Source organism: Balaenoptera physalus (genome assembly GCF_965194825.1).
Source record: "Balaenoptera physalus genome assembly, chromosome: 2".
NCBI classification, from domain to species: Eukaryota; Metazoa; Chordata; class Mammalia; order Artiodactyla; family Balaenopteridae; genus Balaenoptera; species Balaenoptera physalus.
In genome coordinates, this window is record NC_138883.1 from 34,371,391 (window position 1) to 34,388,803 (window position 17,413).

The 17,413-nt window shown below is 42.6% G+C and overlaps 2 protein-coding genes across 11 annotated transcripts in view; one reads left to right on the forward strand and one right to left on the reverse strand.

Moving 5' to 3' along the window:
• Positions 1 to 2,845, reverse strand: part of RAD51B (RAD51 paralog B) — a 648,001-nt gene extending 645,156 nt beyond the window's left edge. Inside the window, exons 1-2 of one of the 2 annotated variants that reach the window (XM_082451821.1) lie at positions 2,563 to 2,845; positions 1,513 to 1,604 (exon numbers count right to left, since the gene is read on the reverse strand). In XM_082451821.1, the coding sequence (XP_082307947.1) occupies positions 1,513 to 1,530 (18 nt within the window). In that variant the 5' untranslated portion in view covers positions 1,531 to 1,604; positions 2,563 to 2,845. The remainder of the gene's footprint in view (positions 1 to 1,512; positions 1,605 to 2,562) is intronic. The other variant, XM_082451822.1, reaches the window with a different exon arrangement.
• Positions 2,846 to 3,001: 156 nt separating this feature from the next.
• ZFYVE26 (zinc finger FYVE-type containing 26) overlaps positions 3,002 to 17,413 on the forward strand; it is a 63,965-nt gene continuing 49,553 nt past the window's right edge. For 3 of the 9 annotated variants that reach the window (XM_082451487.1, XM_082451488.1, XM_082451492.1), the window contains exons 1-9: positions 3,002 to 4,200; positions 4,698 to 4,974; positions 6,484 to 6,562; positions 10,216 to 10,305; positions 11,658 to 12,180; positions 12,558 to 12,688; positions 13,608 to 13,859; positions 13,965 to 14,095; positions 15,061 to 15,224. In XM_082451487.1, the coding sequence (XP_082307613.1) occupies positions 4,781 to 4,974; positions 6,484 to 6,562; positions 10,216 to 10,305; positions 11,658 to 12,180; positions 12,558 to 12,688; positions 13,608 to 13,859; positions 13,965 to 14,095; positions 15,061 to 15,224 (1,564 nt within the window). In that variant the 5' untranslated portion in view covers positions 3,002 to 4,200; positions 4,698 to 4,780. Of the gene's footprint in view, positions 4,201 to 4,697; positions 4,975 to 6,483; positions 6,563 to 10,215; positions 10,306 to 11,657; positions 12,181 to 12,557; positions 12,689 to 13,607; positions 13,860 to 13,964; positions 14,096 to 15,060; positions 15,225 to 17,413 lie in introns of those variants that run through there. The other 6 variants (XM_082451489.1, XM_082451490.1, XM_082451491.1 and 3 more) reach the window with 6 other exon arrangements.

The window sequence follows — 17,413 nt, forward strand, 5'->3', positions numbered from 1 at the left end:
ATCACATTTAAGCTTCTCAACAGCCCTATAAGGAAGATTGATCACTGATCTCATTTTTACATATGAGAAACTAAACCCTGGAAAGGTTAGCCATTCCACTGTTACCAGAAAAAGTTAATGGTAGATCCAGAATTCGAACCCAGGAAGTCTGACTCTTAGGCCTAGCCTCTTAACCAGTATACTGTACTACAAGTCTGTAATCATATTTAAACTCTCTTTTTTCTATGAATCAGAACAAATCTTCTGAATCAAATGAGATTTTATTATTTCAGGTGTTATTTACAAACTGAAATTGTTTTTTTGTTATACTAGCTGCTCACATCCCCACATGCAATTAAATTTCACTCTTCTGGTTGAACCCTGTGAGGGCTAAATGAGGCTCATGATATATTTGTCTTCAGAGCTTTAGAATAGAATCACTCTGATTCCCTTAATAACTCATGCAAAGGAGAAGCTGTGTATCTCACTCAGATGGCAAAATATCCTCTGAATAGAGTAGAAATAGGAACTCTTCTTGTTCCAGGGGATAAAACAATATAATTATCAGAAAAAGAGTCACATTTTGGAACAAAAACATATACTGAGAATGTAGATATTTATTTCCAATACCATGGCCCAAATTTCTACTTAACATCTATATTCTCGGATCAGATTAACACTCTCTTCCTCTCTCCCGCTCTCTCTCCTTCTCTCTGTCTCACACACACACACATCCTTCCCACAAACACAAAATACATCCCTCTCATTTCACTCAAAGGGAATTTGTAAGTATTGGTTTCTGTCTCTCAGAAAGAAAGTTTACCAAGTGACATCTGCTGTATCATTGCCTAGGGTCTTCACAGATCAGGTAGCTCTGGGCAATGACACAATTTATACTGATAAATTCAATCAAAAAGGAGAACTGTAAACCCCAAACTACCTGGAATACTTTAACAATGACCAACTCTGCTACCTCTGCCTGAGTAGGACCACTCCCATCATTTGCCTAGACTACTGCATACAGCCTCTGGTCACTCCCTGCCTCGCAAAACAAACAAAAAAACAAACAAACAAAAACATTCATTTGTTCCTTCCACAGATGCTTAAGCACACACTCTGCTGAGCTTCTACGGCACAAGAATCATCTAAGTATATTTCCTCCCCTTTGGGAACTCACAGTAAAAGACGAAAAGAGATATATACACAAATAATTACAGTCATGCAGCAAGTATTGTCATTGGAATATAAATGTGCTGTGGAAGCAGAGAGGAATAAGCACCAAACTGACCTGCAAGTCACAATCCTGTCAGAGGTAGCCTCCTAAAAATTTGCTCCAATCCTGTCACTCTCATCCTTTAAAACCACCCATGGGACCATGAGACCCCAGGGTAAATTCCACACTTTTTATGATGGCCTATAGCCTCTTCATAAACTGGTCCCTCACTTCCCTCTCATTTATATATCAGATTGCAAGGCCCACATTCTGGCCTTTCTGGCAAAATCACTTGCCTCCCAGTATCTTAGTTTCTTCATCTGAAAAACAAGCGTCATTCAAATATCCACTTCATAGAAATGCAGTGAAGGTTAAAGGATGTGGATGGTGCCTGGCTCCGCAGTGCTCAAGGCTAGGGATTATGATCAATTCATTCAGGAAAACAGCATTAGTTGCCTCACGTGAACTGCCTTCCGTCGGTAACGTTGGTAGGTTACACAAGCGCCTCCCTGCCTCCCTGACTTTCCTCCACAAAGACTTCCCGCCACTTAGGCTCTTCTTCTCCAATGTTCTCATTACACTGTGTACACATTTGTTCGATAATCTTCCTAACGTATTGTTATGGCTTACATGTTTGTTTTTTTCCACCAGAAACCGTAAATTCCTGCTCTGCGTGTGTGTGCACGAGCATGTAACTGAGGGTGTGAGGGAAGATGTTCAATCCTGGAAACTGAATCCTCTCCTCATCAAGAAAAAAAATATCCACATGTTAGATGGTCAATGGAAACTGTGAATTAACAAATAATAGCTAATATTTCTTGAGCCCTTATTAGGTGCCACTGTTCCAAGAGCTTCAGATGTTTTACCCCATTTTAGAGACTAATATTGAGGCATTGAGTTGAAAAACTTGAGCGAAGTCTAACAACTAGCACATGGTGGAGTAAGCATTCGAACCCAGGGATCTGACTCCATATTCCACGCTATTAAATACCTCTTCTTCAACACCATCTGAAGAGGGTCAGACATTAAACTTCCCTTAATGACGGGCTCCCCTACCTAGACCTCAAACTGCCCACAAGTGGGAAGACGGGTGGACATCAAGAGGCGAAAACATCACCCCAGAATCCCCTAGCAATAACTCTTCCCAACAAGGTGCAGCTTCCAAGCGTCCCCCACAAAGGAAAGCCAGACGCCTAAGATCTGCGGCGGGGCTCAAGTTAAGATCCTTATGGACCTGAGGGGGCGTGCCCTGCACCCAAGAGTGACTCTCCGCTCCCCCGATATCAACAACACTGGCCCAGAAAGGGAGCAGGAAATAATGAGCGCACCCCAATTCCCCAAACCGCCCCCCACATGAAACTTTCCAGTACCGGGTCTGCAGCATCCAACTTTCAAAGTTTCCCCTACCCCTCACACAGTTCCCCGCGGAAAAGGACGCAAAGCAACAAACAAAGCACTGGTTGGGTCGTCACCCTGGCGAAATATCCAATAAAAGGTAGGCACAGGCCCAGGTCGGCTCCGCTGCTTGCTGGGAATTGTAGTTCACATTCTGTAATAAGTCTACCAGTCCCAACTTCTCAATACAGTGATTATCAAAAGCCGGTGGAGGAACATCAGCAAGGAGAATATGAGCCAGGAAAAAACTTGCTTGTAATTTTCTCTCTTCTTTCTTTTTTTTTTTTTTTAATTATTTATTTATTTATTTATGGCTGTGTTGGGTCTTCGTTTCTGTGCGAGGGCTTTCCCCAGCTGCGGCAAGCGGGGGCCACTCCTCATCGCGGTGCGCGGGCCTGTCACTGTCGCTCCAGACGCGCAGGCTCAGCAATTGTGGCTCACGGGCCCAGTCGCTCCGCGGCATGTGGGATCCTCCCAGACCAGGGCCCGAACCCGTGTCCCCTGCATTGGCAGGCAGACTCTCAACCACTGCGCCACCAGGGAAGCCCCTCTCTTCTTTCTTTTGTCACTTCATTTAAAAACTGATTAATGGACCAGAGAGACATGTTAGTTTTCTGGGAATAGATGAGAATCCACCAATCATCGAAGAGCTTTTGGTTTGTTTTGGTTTGCTTTTTTTCACCACACTTTGGTGGTGAAATAGTTTGGAAAACGCTGAATGAAACTGCTCAAACCGAAAACATGTAATGGGGAAACCTGAGAGTCTATAGTTGAAGAACACCAAGGAAACCAAACAGAAGGTTCAGTATAAAAGCAGCTGTGATTAGCACACTAGTAAACTGTTACTTTAAGACTCGGTTTCAGATTATTATATTTGAGAAAGGCTTTTGCTCATTCTTTGCTCCCATCTCTCCGTGCACACCTCTATCTTATAATTTAGCCCACTGCATCCTAATTATTGACCTGCACTCCCTCACTAGACTGTGATCTCCTTGAGGACAAGGGCCGTATCTTATTCAGCTTCTAAAGTAGGCCCTAGCGCACAGTTCAATTAACGGTCGTGGGGTAAATGAGCAAATAAATGAATGGAGTTAAGCAGAAGAAACTGGGAATTCAGAACGTAGGGTTCTGGGATTATAAGGGAGCCCAAGTGGATGGAACAATAATGGAGGAGGACCTAAATTTCCTTGCTCTGGGTATCCCCAAAGCGTGGCAAAGCAATGTCACTGGTTGGCGCTCAGTAAACGCTAACTTCAAACTAGGGAGAAAAGAGAACAAAAGAAAAAAAATCAAGGCACACAGCGATTCCTGCCACTTGCTCCACCGAAGGCAAAACGGAAGGTGTCAAGCGGAGGATCTGTCAAAACTGTGAGCGGTGGTCCTAAACCAGGTAGCTGATACCTCTTTCCTAGCTTCCTCTAATGCGGAGGTGGAGTCACGTGACCCAAACAAATATGGCGCTTTATTTGCATCTTTCCTCGATTGACCAATTAGAGTAGCTGCTGTCAGTCGTCATCCTCTCCCGCCCTCAACCTTCTGAACGGGATTTGTCACCTGACTCAGCTCAAACATGGCTGCGCTGGAAGCTTTGCTGATTTGGGCGCCGGGAGCAGGTGAGTGTAAGGCGCCCCAGAGAAGGCGGGAGCGCTCTCCACGACCCCGGTAGGGAGCGTCCCTGAGCCCCAATCCCAACTGCCGTCCAGTTCTGACACAGATTCCTCTCCTGATCTTCAATCCTCTGCCTTAAAAGAGGGCTCAAACTAGGGAGGTTCCTGCTGAATTTCTCATCCGTAAAGAGGCGACCACCTGGGGATTTGGAGCCGGATTAGGCATAAAGTTCAGGAGGAAATAACGGAAGTGGAGTTTCGGGTCTGCGCCGCGGGCTAATATGACGATTAATATTCGTTAAATATTGAATGCGCCTAGAGAGATGGGATCCACCCCTTGGGGAAAGGTGGAACTTCCCAAAAGAGACAGTAACCTGTCAAATCAAATTTACAACGTTAATTAGAAAAGTAAGCCCCGCCTTTCCTAGTGCGGCTAGTACTGGCTAGTTTGTCTAAATATAGTTCCTTCCTTTTCTTCTGACTCGGTTGTGTGTTGTTTCTAGGAGGTACTCCACGAATGAGAAAATTGACAATGTGTTTTGCGTAATTCATCTCTTTCTATCTCCCTGCACTCTGTGCTGGGAAAATGCATCATCCATTTGGAGAAGAGGAAACTGCTTCTCAGAAGCAGCTTTTTGGATTTTTCTGTGAATGCCTTCGGAGAGGAGAATGGGAGTTGGCACAGGCATGTGTACCTCAGCTGCACGAGGCCCAAGGGGATATCCCAAAGAATGTGGAAGATATACTTCAGGCGCTGGTCATGTGTCCCAGTCAGCTGAGGTAAGGGAACTCTGTCTTCCTGCTAGGCAGTCACAGGGCGGGAGACACAAGGTTCAATACTTGAGCTCTGGTCCATGTACCTCACTCAAACACCTCTGAAGAATTAACAAAGGTAGAGTGTATTTCACATGTTCTGAAAATTTACCTCTATAATTACATGCCTATTTATTACTTAATCAGTTTGGCTTTGAATTATCATCTGGAGCGGTATTTACGCCTGGAACCGCCATTTCTTGTTTATTATCATTAAAGTAGATAGTGCAACTACGTTGAAAAGCATTTTCTTTACCCCCAAAAGAGCAAACCTGCTCCCTTCTTGCTTGTGAAATTGAAGATATTGTTGTAGCTTTAACAAAGGACCAGAAGTGAATTCACTTAAAGCTTTTTATTTTGAAATAATTAAGCATAGACTCACAAGAAGTGCAAAAACAATACAGAGTACCCTTTCCCCAACTTCCTCCAATTGTGACATCTTGTATAACTATAGTAAATACCAAAACCAAGAAATTGACACTGGTACTGTTAACTAGACTACAGCCCTTATTCAGTTTTCACCATTTTTTAAATCTGCATTCTTTTTTTTTTTGGCCACGCCTCAGGGCATGCGGGATCCTATTAGGGGCCGAACCCACGCACCCCGCTGTATTGGAAGTGCAGAGTCCCAAGCACTGGCCTGCCAGGGAAGTCCCAATCTGCATTCACCTTTATGTGTGTAGTTCTGTGTATCTTTATCCATTCTTAGACTCATATAACTACTAGTATAATCAAGGTACAGAACTATTTCATCACCACAAAAGAATTCCCTTGCTCCCTGGGAATACCTCTTTGTACATTGATCCCTCCTTGTCCCCTGGCAACCAATGTTCTCTATCTGAATTTTGAATGAAGTTCTTCCTGGCAGTGCTATTAACAATTAGTGGTATAGAAGTTAAACGTTCAGTCTCTCCCTCACTCTTCCTTCCTCTGGCAGTTATTTATGAGAAAGTACTGTATTAACACATATCGAATGGAGATTTACATGATTCTTTTCTTCCTTTGTTTTTTCCCTTAAATTTGGATTCTAGCCAATTGTTGTCTAATTTAAATTACTAACTTCAAAGAAAGGCTTATGAATTCCTATAATCCTGTTTCTGGCATAGAGTTAAAAATAAATTTTTATGAAGTTCCTTTTTTCTTTGACTATTTGATTCTGTTTTCAAGATTTCAAGTTTTCTATTTCAGATAGCTTTGCCCTTATGGTTTTCTGTGTAATATTAGTTTGTTTTGAAGACTAGATAGGGAGGTGGAGGTAGAATTGAGACTTTTTTTTTTTTTTAATGAAAGCTGCTAGTTCTGTTCTGGTTCTCATTTTATTGATCTGTCATATACATTCAAAAATTTCTCAGGACAATGTCTTGCCGGTTCAGGTTTAAAACAGACTGAGTAGTGAAATCTAAATCTTGGATCACAAAGGAGAAAAGGTCAGTAGAGACTCTTTGTTTAGAAATTTTTTCTTTTTACATTTTTCAGATGTGGACAGGATATCAACCCTCAAAGATTAGCCTGGGTCTGGCTTCTTGTACTGGAAAAATGGTTGGCCCTGGAAAAGGTAAGTAGGTTTACATTTAAAATTTTCGCCCGAGGCCAAGACTGAAAAGAACCTGGAAGGAGTTATGAAATTTTCCTTTTGTCTGTTACTTCCTTTATTTTGAGGTTTGTCATATTCCTTTATCAGTATTGACAGTGAGAATGGCCTAAGTATTTATTGCTGTCTCTTTACCTAAATTCATTTATTAATTCACTAACTTACATTGGCATTAATTCACTAACCTACCATCTGAGGTGATACTATTGTGTTAAATACTATTGTGAGTCTTGTGCCCAAACAGAACTTTGCAGAACTCAGTGAAAGTGGCAAGATAGTGAATAAAGTCTAATCCTCATAATACTCAAGTAATGGAGAATGGGCTGAGCTGAAACTTGGTTGTTCATCCAAAAATCTTATTTTAACTAGTCCAGTACAGTGAAATCTTATAGATTTAAACGTCATTAATTAATAATTTAACAACTCACATGAATTGAAGTAAAAGTTACCAAATATGAAAACAAAGTGAGCAAATTAATAGTGAAAGAAAACTTGTAAGGAAGGGTTTTTTATTTTTTATTTTTTTATACCATTCAAAGCACTTTTAGAAATATGTGTTAATTATCAGAAATTGATATCCGTTAAAAAAATTCTCAGGCAATTTTGTATTAAACCTGAGACTTTAAGATTTAAGTGAGGAACCTCTGACTCAGAAAAGAAATGACTGGCCCAGGGTCACACCATAAAGTTAGTTGGCAAAATTGGAGCTGGAACCAATGTATTCTGCCTTCGAGTCATCAGTCCTCTGCTTTTTCCACCTCAACAATATTTTTAGCCTACATAGACTTAAAATTAAGAAACCATAAATTCTTTTTTTTAAATTTTTATTTATTTATTTATTTTTATTTTTGGCTGCACTGGGTCTTTGTTGCTGCACACAGGCTTTCTCTAGTTGAGGCAAGCGGGGGCTACTCTTCATTGCAGTGCACAGGCTTCTCATTGCGGTGGCTTCTCATGTTGCAGAACACAGGCTCTAGGCACGCAGGCTTCAGTAGTTGTGGCACGTGGGCTCAGTAGTTGTGGCTCGTGGGCTCTAGAGCGCAGGCTCAATAGTTGTGGCACACGGGCTTAGTTGCTCCATTGCATGTGGGATCTTCCCAGACCAGGGCTTGAATCCGTGCCCCCTGCATTGGCAGGCAGATTCTTAACCACTGCACCACCAGGGAAGCCTCAAGAAACCATAAATTCTATTTTGTAAATGTCTATAATTTAGCCTAATTTTCTTCTTAACTTCTCTCAGTCATCAGAATGAATTTTGTCTTTAGTTCTGCTTTGGCCTGACACTTACCCTTCTTCACTTAGCTGTCAAAAAGCACCAGAAGTTACTAATCTAAATGTATTTATTATCCAGGCTTTTGGTAATGGTCTAGCAAAGAGAAATGACAAAAAGATCAGCAGGAGAGGGAAGGAAAAGAAGCAAAACTGAAAAATAATCAACCCCAGGTTGTTTAAGAGTTGGCTGTAGTTTCAGATCTAAAAGAGACATCTTCAGCTAAAATATTCAATAGTATCTTCAAAGAGAAAAGAAAAAAAATAACAAATGTTATTGTTACTGACTAAGGAGCTTTTCAGTACAAACATGGAATTTGTCAAGCCAGATGAACTTTTGCCTCAGCAGAGGGTATTTGTTTACTTTATGGCTGATTGGTGGTTGTTAAATTTCTGGACAGTTGGTCAACCAGATCAGGAGGTGGATTTCACTTCCCTGGCTCCTTTTAACAGACTAAGAGTTGTTTTTCCCAGAATTGAAGATCATTTGGTCCTTAAAGCTCCAGTACCTCAGTTATTTAAACAGTCGTGGGAATGTTTTAAACTTTATACAAGGACCTCAGAGAGTTTTAAAACTTAATACAAGGACCAAGACTTCAAATGCGTTCTTGAGGTAGTTCTACAAAGCCAGAACTGGACTTCATCTTTTAGGGACTTGGCCTTCCTGGACTGGCCTTCATCTTCTAGGGACTTGCTGGCTGCTCCTGCTCCAGTCTCCCACCTGCTGCCAAAAGCTCCTTTTGAATTATTCGTTGAAACTGATTCCATTTTCCCTTTCCTTCATCCATTTTTGCCTTATGCCCTTTTATCTTTTATCATGTGAACAGCATGATGTCCACAGCATGCTGCTTCTAATAAAGGAAAAATAGAAACAACTCCCATGTCCACAATCCAAGACTGATTAATCTACTTGTAAAATACCATGGCACTATTAAAATTACATGGTAAATGAATTTTCAGTGACATGGAAGGATGTTTATATTCTGGTATGTGAAGAAAAAAAAAATTTTAGAAAACAGTATGTTATGCATGCATATATGCATATGTAGAAAATGGTCTGACTACCCTTAGAACACAGTTGTAACTATAGTTCTCCCTCAGTGGAAAGATTTGGGGTGTGTGTGTGTTGTGTATGTGTGTTTTCATTTGCCTGTTTGTATTCTCTGCTTTTTCTGCATTGAACATGGCTTGCTTTTATAGTAAGAAAATCTGTGCTTGGAAACATTGGGCAAATTCTTGCCTGTTTTAGGAATGTTAGTTGCCTATGACCCTGCATATGCATAAAGTAATTTCACCAGTAAAAAAAGATACAAGCTAGCCAGTCTTTAGGATTTTAATGAAAGTCCTAAAATCTTAACCAGTTCTTTTATTAAGGGCCTGCTGTCTGGGTTTATCTATTCCTTCCTCTTAGTCCTTGATAGAATCACTAACTTTCAGCTTGCCAGAATGAATTTTCTCTACACCTTCCAATCATTACCATTATATAAGCATTCAGATGGCATGATTTACAGGTGTCTCTAACTTAAAAGAGTGCTTGTCAGAATTAGTCCCAGACTTTCATCTCATTTGTATTTGTGTCTGGAGAAAGAGGGACTATCATTTTAGTTTTAAGGACCAGGTGAAGGGAAGTTATTGTGAAACAAGCAGGTGCAGGAAGAGTCAGAGGCTTTCTCTTCCTTTATACATTAGTCTCTGATGTCCTGTCTCTTTAACAAACAATGGGGTCACTTTTTCCTTTTCATGCTTGAAATGATTAGAAAATACTTCCTAACCATTTCATCATTACTGAAGATTATTTTTAAAAACATCCTGATGCCATAGTTTTGTTTGATTTAGCAGTATAATGAGATTTTAAAAAACACATGAAAATATGGCACATAGTACCTGGCACATAATAAGTGTTTCATAAACATTAGATCTCTCCCCCTTTACTTTTATTTTCCAACTAAAACTGAATACCAAAAACGGGTTTAGGCCAAAAGAGGATCATGTGGGCCATTTTATCCCAGCTTACCCATAACTGGGTGTTTTGGACACTGCAAGGGAGAGTCTTGGAGAAGGACTTCAAGTTAGAGGAAAAAAATCACATGAAATAAGCAAGCCTTGGCATTTGAGGCTAAACAGTGTGGGATTTAAGTGTTAGTATTTAAGAGGAGTATGTGTTCAGTTCAGCTGTTTCCGTTTATAAAGAAAAGTGTCTGAAGACATACCCAGGAATTTAATGGTCAGAAGTACTTTATCTTAGAGAAAACAGCAGAAATAAGATGAACCGGAAAGAAGTATTTACTTATAATTGTCAGCTAAAGCATATGCTTAATCTCTATGCTTCCTTCTTATGATTCTTCTAGAAGTTACTTCCAGCTGGTTTCCGGAGAAAACTTGAGTTTCTTTTATTGTCAGAAGACCTCCCAGGTGACATACCAGAGGACATCCTCAAGGTGAGAGAGGGCCCTGGACCTGTCTGCCCAGGTTTGCAGTCACTCAACAAATTCAGCTTTCAGGGATCCAGCAGAAACAGGTCCCCAAGATGTTGGCAGTTCTCTGTTCTCAGGCAAGACCAGGCTAGGTAGAGGCCCCTTGAGGGGAATTTAGAGATAGGGGAAACTTATCTGATTGTAGAATTCTTAGAGGTAGCTTGGCCAGAAGTACTAATTATAGCTGAGGATTAATTTTTTTTTTCATTTCATGTAAAAGGAATACCTAACTTGGTTTTAAACTAGGGGTTTAAATTTTTCACCAGAATGTGGCAGGGAATATAAAGGGAGAAAGGAACTAGTTTGTATTTGCTGAATACCTTTTCTGTAACAGGTGCACTGAATGTGTTATAGCTAATCCTTACAACCACCTTCTGGGAGCAGATTCACAATCTTAACTAGATCTATACTTAAGTGCCTGAGGGATGGTCTGAGGCTCAATACTTATTTTCTTCATGACCCAGCCACCAGCTAACTGAAGACATATTCACAATAGGATTTAAGGTAGGGACTTTCACTTGTATTAGGTCAAGGACTCATGGTCCTGTGACCATCTTGGAGGCAGTTAATGAACAGGTATCCCTGAGCACCACCCACAGGAATGGTGCTGAAGTGTGGGAAATAACCTACCAAACAAATTATAGGCTACAGAGATCTTGCCTTTTAAAGGCTTGCAATCTAGTTGGGGAGGAAGGAAATACACACATGGCACAATTAGGTACTAAGCCATATGGTACTAATTTTAAGAACATTGAAAGCCCAATAAAGAGGGAGAATTGTGTGAGTTGGAGGTACTGGGGAAGGTTTTCGGGAAGGATGAAGAATGGGCTGTATCCAAAATCTTGGTTGGGATTTAGATCAGGGGTTAAAAACTGGTCCGTAGTGTTCTTTTAAAAATTGAATTTAGATGCCTTGAGCTGGGCATAGTGTCTTATTCCCATCTGTTACCTGGTCTATGAGTTTGCAGTCCCTGATTTAGATTGACAATGCACATTTCAGAGGCAATGGGGGTGGGGGTGACTAGCTTGAGCATGGAGGCCTTGGGCAAATCTCTCTTTGCCTCAACCCCCTGATTTGAGGACACCTTCAAAATGAGGATAATAGTAGTGTCTTCTTCCTAAGGTGGTTGTAAGTATTAATTTAATTTTTCTGTGTAAAGGACCTGGCACATACTAACTACTACAGAAGTATTTGCTATTGCTACTATTGTATATACACACGTGCATATATATACACTGAAAAGAGGAAAACATGAAGACATGTAAGTGATAACATTCTGGACATACCGCCCCTCCCTCTCTTCATCCTCTATTTAGGAGCTGTACACGGTCTTAGCACAAGATGCAGCAGACCCTGTGCTTGATGGAAATCAGAGGCAAGAGAGCTGGCCCCCTGGGCTCAGCTCAGAAGCTGTCGCTCTGCTCTGGGATCTCCTGCAGGAGGCCCCTCAGCCTGCGCAGGCCCTGCTGGAGCTCCTGCTTGGGGAGGAAGACGGCACGGGCCTCCAAGGCTGGCCCCTGCAGAAGGCACTGGTGGACCTCATTCGAAAGGCACTGCGAGCTTTGCGGGGTCCTGCCAGCGGGCACCCAGGGGCAGTCGATGCCATCTACGGAGCCCTGCGGACTCTGCGCTGCCCTGCAGAGCCGCTCGGGGCTGAGCTGCGTCTCCTGTGTGAGGAACTGCTGGAGGCCAGCAGGTCGGAGGGGAGTCCCCTGCGGGAGGAGCGGCTTCTCGGCTGCCTGCTGCACAAGGCCGGGCGGGGCCTGGTGTCCCTGTATGGCCACACCTATGCAGAGAAGGCCCCAGAAAAGCCACCGATGCCCACACCCTCGGGAAAAGGTGTGTTCCCTGCACTGCTTCTCTAATTCCACTCTGCCCAACCCCTCTGACTCCCTCTAGCCTGCTCCCTTCCGTGTTGTTCAGGAAACCTAATGGGAGAAGCTAAGCAAAAATGGGCAAGATGTTCTTCTGTGAAAGCACAGCTTTCATAGCTTAAGAAGGAGTGATGGAGAAAAAAAATGAAGTAATACTCATAGCAGAAAAGAACTTTTCAGAAACTACTGAGAGAAGTAAAGAGTCTTTAAGATAGAAGTGTAGAAAACCTGGTTTAACTTTTTAAAAGAGTGAACTCTCATATCAATTGGTTTTTCAAATGGGCTTTACCTTAGGAAATAAGAGTCCAGTTCCTCAGTGACCCCATCTGGTTTGATTTTCAGTCTCACCGGCTCATCTAGATCCTGAGCGGGCAATGCTAGCCTTGTTCTCCAATCCTGACCCAGCCCAGGCTTGGAAATTGGCCTATTTCTACTGCCTGAGCAACAGCAAGCACTTCCTCGAGCAGATCCTGGTAAGTCAAACTCACTGCTTCTCCACCACTCAAGTACCCAGGGACTCTCTCCAGGCTTCTTCACTCCTCCTTTCTCTCGCACTCATTTATCCAACACAAAGCAGTTTAATAAGCAGTGAGTCGTCTAGTTTGTGTCCATCCTACAGTTCCGGAAGGCTCTGAGAACCAGTATCATTCATAATTAGAACTGCCAGCATTTTGTATCAGTCCTTGGGCAGGCACTGAAATGTTGGATACGTGTAAGCTTTCTGGAGGGTGCGAGGAAGAAAAGACAGTGGCAGCGATATGTTGCCTAGCTGACAGGGGACTCTAATTACTTTAACCTCCTTCCAGATTGCAACTGAGCTTTAGTTTAATTCAACAGCTATTTATTTTTTTAATATTTATTTATTGTATTTTATTTTATTTTTTTTGGCTGTGTCAGGTCTTAGTTGCGGCATGCAGGCTCTTTCATTGCAGCACGGGTTCTTCGTCGCGGCGCATGGGCTTCTCTCTAGTTGTGGCATGCAGGTTTTCTCTCTCTAGTTGTGGTGCACGGGCTCCAGGGCACGTGGGCTCTGTAGTTGTGATGCGTGGGCTCCAGAGCGTGTGGGCTCTGTAGTTTGTGGCACGCAGGCTCTCTAGTTGAGGCACACAAGCTCATAGTTGTGGTGCGCGGGCTTAGTTGCCCCACAGCACGTGGGATCTTAGTTCCCCAACAAGGGATGGAACCCACGTCCCCCGCATTGGAAGGGGGATTCTTTACCACTGGACCACCAGGGCAGTTCTTCAACAGCTATTTATTAACCTCATTCTATGTACTATGTACTATGCTAGGATCTGGGGATACAACAGAAGTCAATCCCTGCCTTCTAGTAGCTTACAGTCTAGTGTTTTCGTAAACACTTTTTATTCAACTGGCCACTTCTGTCATTGTCAGAAACCTCCCTTCTATACTGAAAAGCTTCTTACCCTGATTAGCAGCAAGTCCCCAGAGCTGCCTCTAGCAGCCTCCTTTGGCTTCCAGGTGACAGCACTCACCCTGTTGAAGGAGGAAGACTTCCCAAGTCTTGGCTGCCTGCTAGATAGAGAATTCAGCCCTCTCAGTCGACTGCTCGTGCTCCTGGGCTGGACACACTGCCAGAGCCTAGCGTCAGCCAAGAGGCTGCTCCAGACACTCCACAGGACCCAGGTAACTCTCACTCTGCAGCCCAAGCTGCTCCGGAAATGAGTGTGGTGGCACTTTGGGCTGAGGCAGAATGCAGGGTCCTGAAGTCGGTCACATCTCTGACCCCAGGTGCCTGAGTCAGCATCTCTTTCTTCTCCCGTATCAACACAGGACCAAGGCTGTGATAAGCTCCTCAGGGATGCCTGTGATGGGCTGTGGGCTCACCTGGAGGTCCTGGAGTGGTGTGTGCAGCAGAGCAGGTACGGCCCTGCACAGCCAGCCCCCTTCCCACCATTGGGCACCCTTGACCCATGCTCTGCACGTGTGGCCATTTCAAGACATCTTCCCTGTAAATGGTTTAAGTTGACAGTGTTGACCAGCAACAAATAATTGTTCCAGCTGTTAAACCACGAAAGAAACATAAGTAGTGATTATCTTCACCATAGCCATAAGGTCATAACTAGAGGATAATTTAAGGATGACAGTAATCACAAGAACAAAACCTCACATCTCCTGAGCACTTACTATACACCAGGCATTGCTCTAAGCCCTTTACGTGATGATTTCACTTAAGCTTGACAGTAATCCTGTGAGGTAAACACCAATATTATCCTCATTTTAAAGGTGGGGCACCTGAAGCCCACAGGTGTTAAATAACATGCCCAAAGTCACACAGCTAGTGAGTGTGGTCCACATTCTTAGCCACGTGTTATCTTGGATCACATTTTTATTCAACAACTGCCTCTTGAAATGTGTGCGAGGCCCTGTGTTTTCCTGATAACTTAGCCTTGGGTCTTCCCTAGATCTAGGTTCTTATTTTGTTCTTCACCCACCTCACCAGCACTTCTGAAGTCGAGTAGGCCGCTGGGGGAAGTAGCAAGGGGCCCTGACTCAAAGAAAAGCAGAGAAGCTCGTGTCAGCTCTCAGCTAGGAAAATTACAGAAAGTAGGAAGCTTAATCTGTGGGCCCTTTCTAGACCCTGCTGAGAACAGAGGCCCTTCCTAGGTCCTTACTAGACAAGTAAAGCCAGCTTGATGAATGTCCTTCCCTAGGGGTAAATAAATGCTATCCTCTATCATAGACCAACTGAAATTTAGTGTTTGGGGAAGTGAAACCTGTGGTGTTACAGGCCAAAGAGAAAGAATAAGAGGGAATGGAGACTGGTCTTTCTCAAAGCAATTATATAAACTGCCTCCCCTTCCATCCTCCCAACTTTCCCTTTCAGCAACCCCATACCAAAGAGAGATCTCTTGTGTCACTTACATGGTGGAGAAAGCCACTCAGTGCTCTACTCTCTCCATCACCTTACAAACCTTCCAGCCCTCAGGGAGGAAGATGTCCTCAAGCTCCTACAGAAGGTGCCAGCCAAGGACCCCCAGCAAGAGCATGGTGAGTTGGCGATGGAGTGACCTGGGCAAGGTTCCCTCTTAGGACAATCTTGCAGATGTTTCTTACAGCACAAGATTTATCTAGATGTGATTGCTGGGATCTATCAAGATGGGTGGTCCAGCAGGTACCCTCTAAATTAGTGCTGTTTGCCACAATCAGATTACAAGATGTAGGGACATCTTCCCCTTTCTTGGTGAGGCTTGGGAATCCTTTGAGAACAATTCCATAGGAACCTTTGTCCTCATGGATCCAGCTCAGGAACCATGAGCATACCCTCATTTCACTGAAACAGAATTAGGAACTGCCCTCTGAATTCACAGCATTGTCATTGGCAGTATTTATGCAAATTCTTGGTGAGTCTCTCCCTGCTTCATAAGCTTTCTTACAGCACATTTTGTGCCTTCCTTCCGTCCCATATCTTCTTCATAGTCTATTGAACAGGTAAAGAGTCTTTCTTCTAGAAGATTCTTTTTTTGAGTTTTTTTTAGAGTTTTTCTTTTAGAAGAAAGACTTGCCTGAAACAGTAAAAAAGCCTTGTTTTAACCTTAGATCTTTGCTTAAAATTCAAGTCCCCATTAACAAACTCACTCTTTTTGCTCTCAAAAATCATATGATAGTGTGGTCACAACCTACTACACAGGCCAGGGACCTTACTTTTGAGAGAAACAAACATTCTCATATGGCAGTAGATGTCTGTCAGCCTAGATATTGCTTTGATTTACTTTTTTAAAGGACCTACCACTAATTGTAAAACTAGTGTTACTACATTCTATATTTTTTTGGAAAGGTAGACAGCTTGTTTAGCAGATTTCCTAAAAGAACTGAGAACTCTCTGTTTTCTACATACAAGTACAAAAGGCTTCTGAAGAAGTGTTTGAAATCTATCCCTGATGACCCACCAGAACACACTTAGAACTTTAACTTGGAAAAGGCAAAAGAGGAGTGATAATAGGGCTGGGACTAGGGTGAGGCAAGAGAGGCATCTGGGGCAAAAATGTAAGGAGCCACTCCCTCTCAGCGTGCTTGCAAGTCCTGGCTCTGGGCAATAATGCCATGAAGAGGTCAAGGCCATAGAACAATATTGACTTTGTTCTGCTTATTACCCTGACCTTGGCAAGGCCAAGCTTCTAAGAAGTAATCACTAGGAAACCTATACATAAAGGGGCTTGTTGCAGCATTGTCGTAGCAAAGCATCCCTAACTATTCCAATGTCCTGCCCTTGAGGAATATGCCTAGACAACGGATTCATTCAGTAGAACTATATGCAGCCAGCAGAGATATAGTTTGTAAAGAAACATAATCAAATGCTTATGCTCTAAAGGATTTTTAAGAAGTAGGAAAATTAAATAGTATATAAAATATTACACTCAAACACATACACATGTACACAAAACTATTAAAGGGGTTAAACTAGAATGTAGCAGTGGTTGTGTTTAGCTGGTAGGCTTATGGGTGGTATTATTTTCTTCTTTTTGCTTTATTACATTTAATGTTTTTTCTTTGAACAGGTTATACTTTTGCTATGATAAGAATTAGGGGTAGATTAAGATGTTTAGAGATTCTGTAAAGATGGTAACCTTCCTTCCTCCTAAGTTCAAAACAAATTTTTAATGAAAAATTATAAATTATTAAACAAGTGTACAGAATCTCAACAGAGTTTATGTTTTTACTCATGACGTCTGCTTCAGGACTTTCCTAAAAGTATCAAGTTTTTTTTTTTTTTAAATGCCATGTTACCTTTGCTCTCTTATTTCTCAATCTAAACACATTTTAAGCCTGCTTCTTGGGTAATGTGGCATTCGAAAGGTAGACCAAACATGTACTTCAAGTTTTATTTTTTTAAAAAAGGAAAAACAAGTATTTTAAGAAATGTAAGGGAAAGACTTGTTAAATAGCCATGAGGCCTAGGTTGAACAGACATGTAGAGGGGAGGTTGGTGGGGAAAAGGAAACCGAGAGACTGAAAGTTGTTGAACAGAAAAAAAGGCCTGGAAGGGACGCAGATCACACTGCCAGAAAGGAGAGAGGGTGAGAACACCTAGGGGACTAGCAGTGTGGCATCTCTTTGCTTCAGCCATACATGCAGCCCCTGCCTGAAAGAAGCATCTCTGGGACTTCCCTGGTGGTGCAGTGGTTAAGAATCTGCCTGCCAATGCAGGGAACACGGGTTCGAGCCCTGGTCTGGGAAGA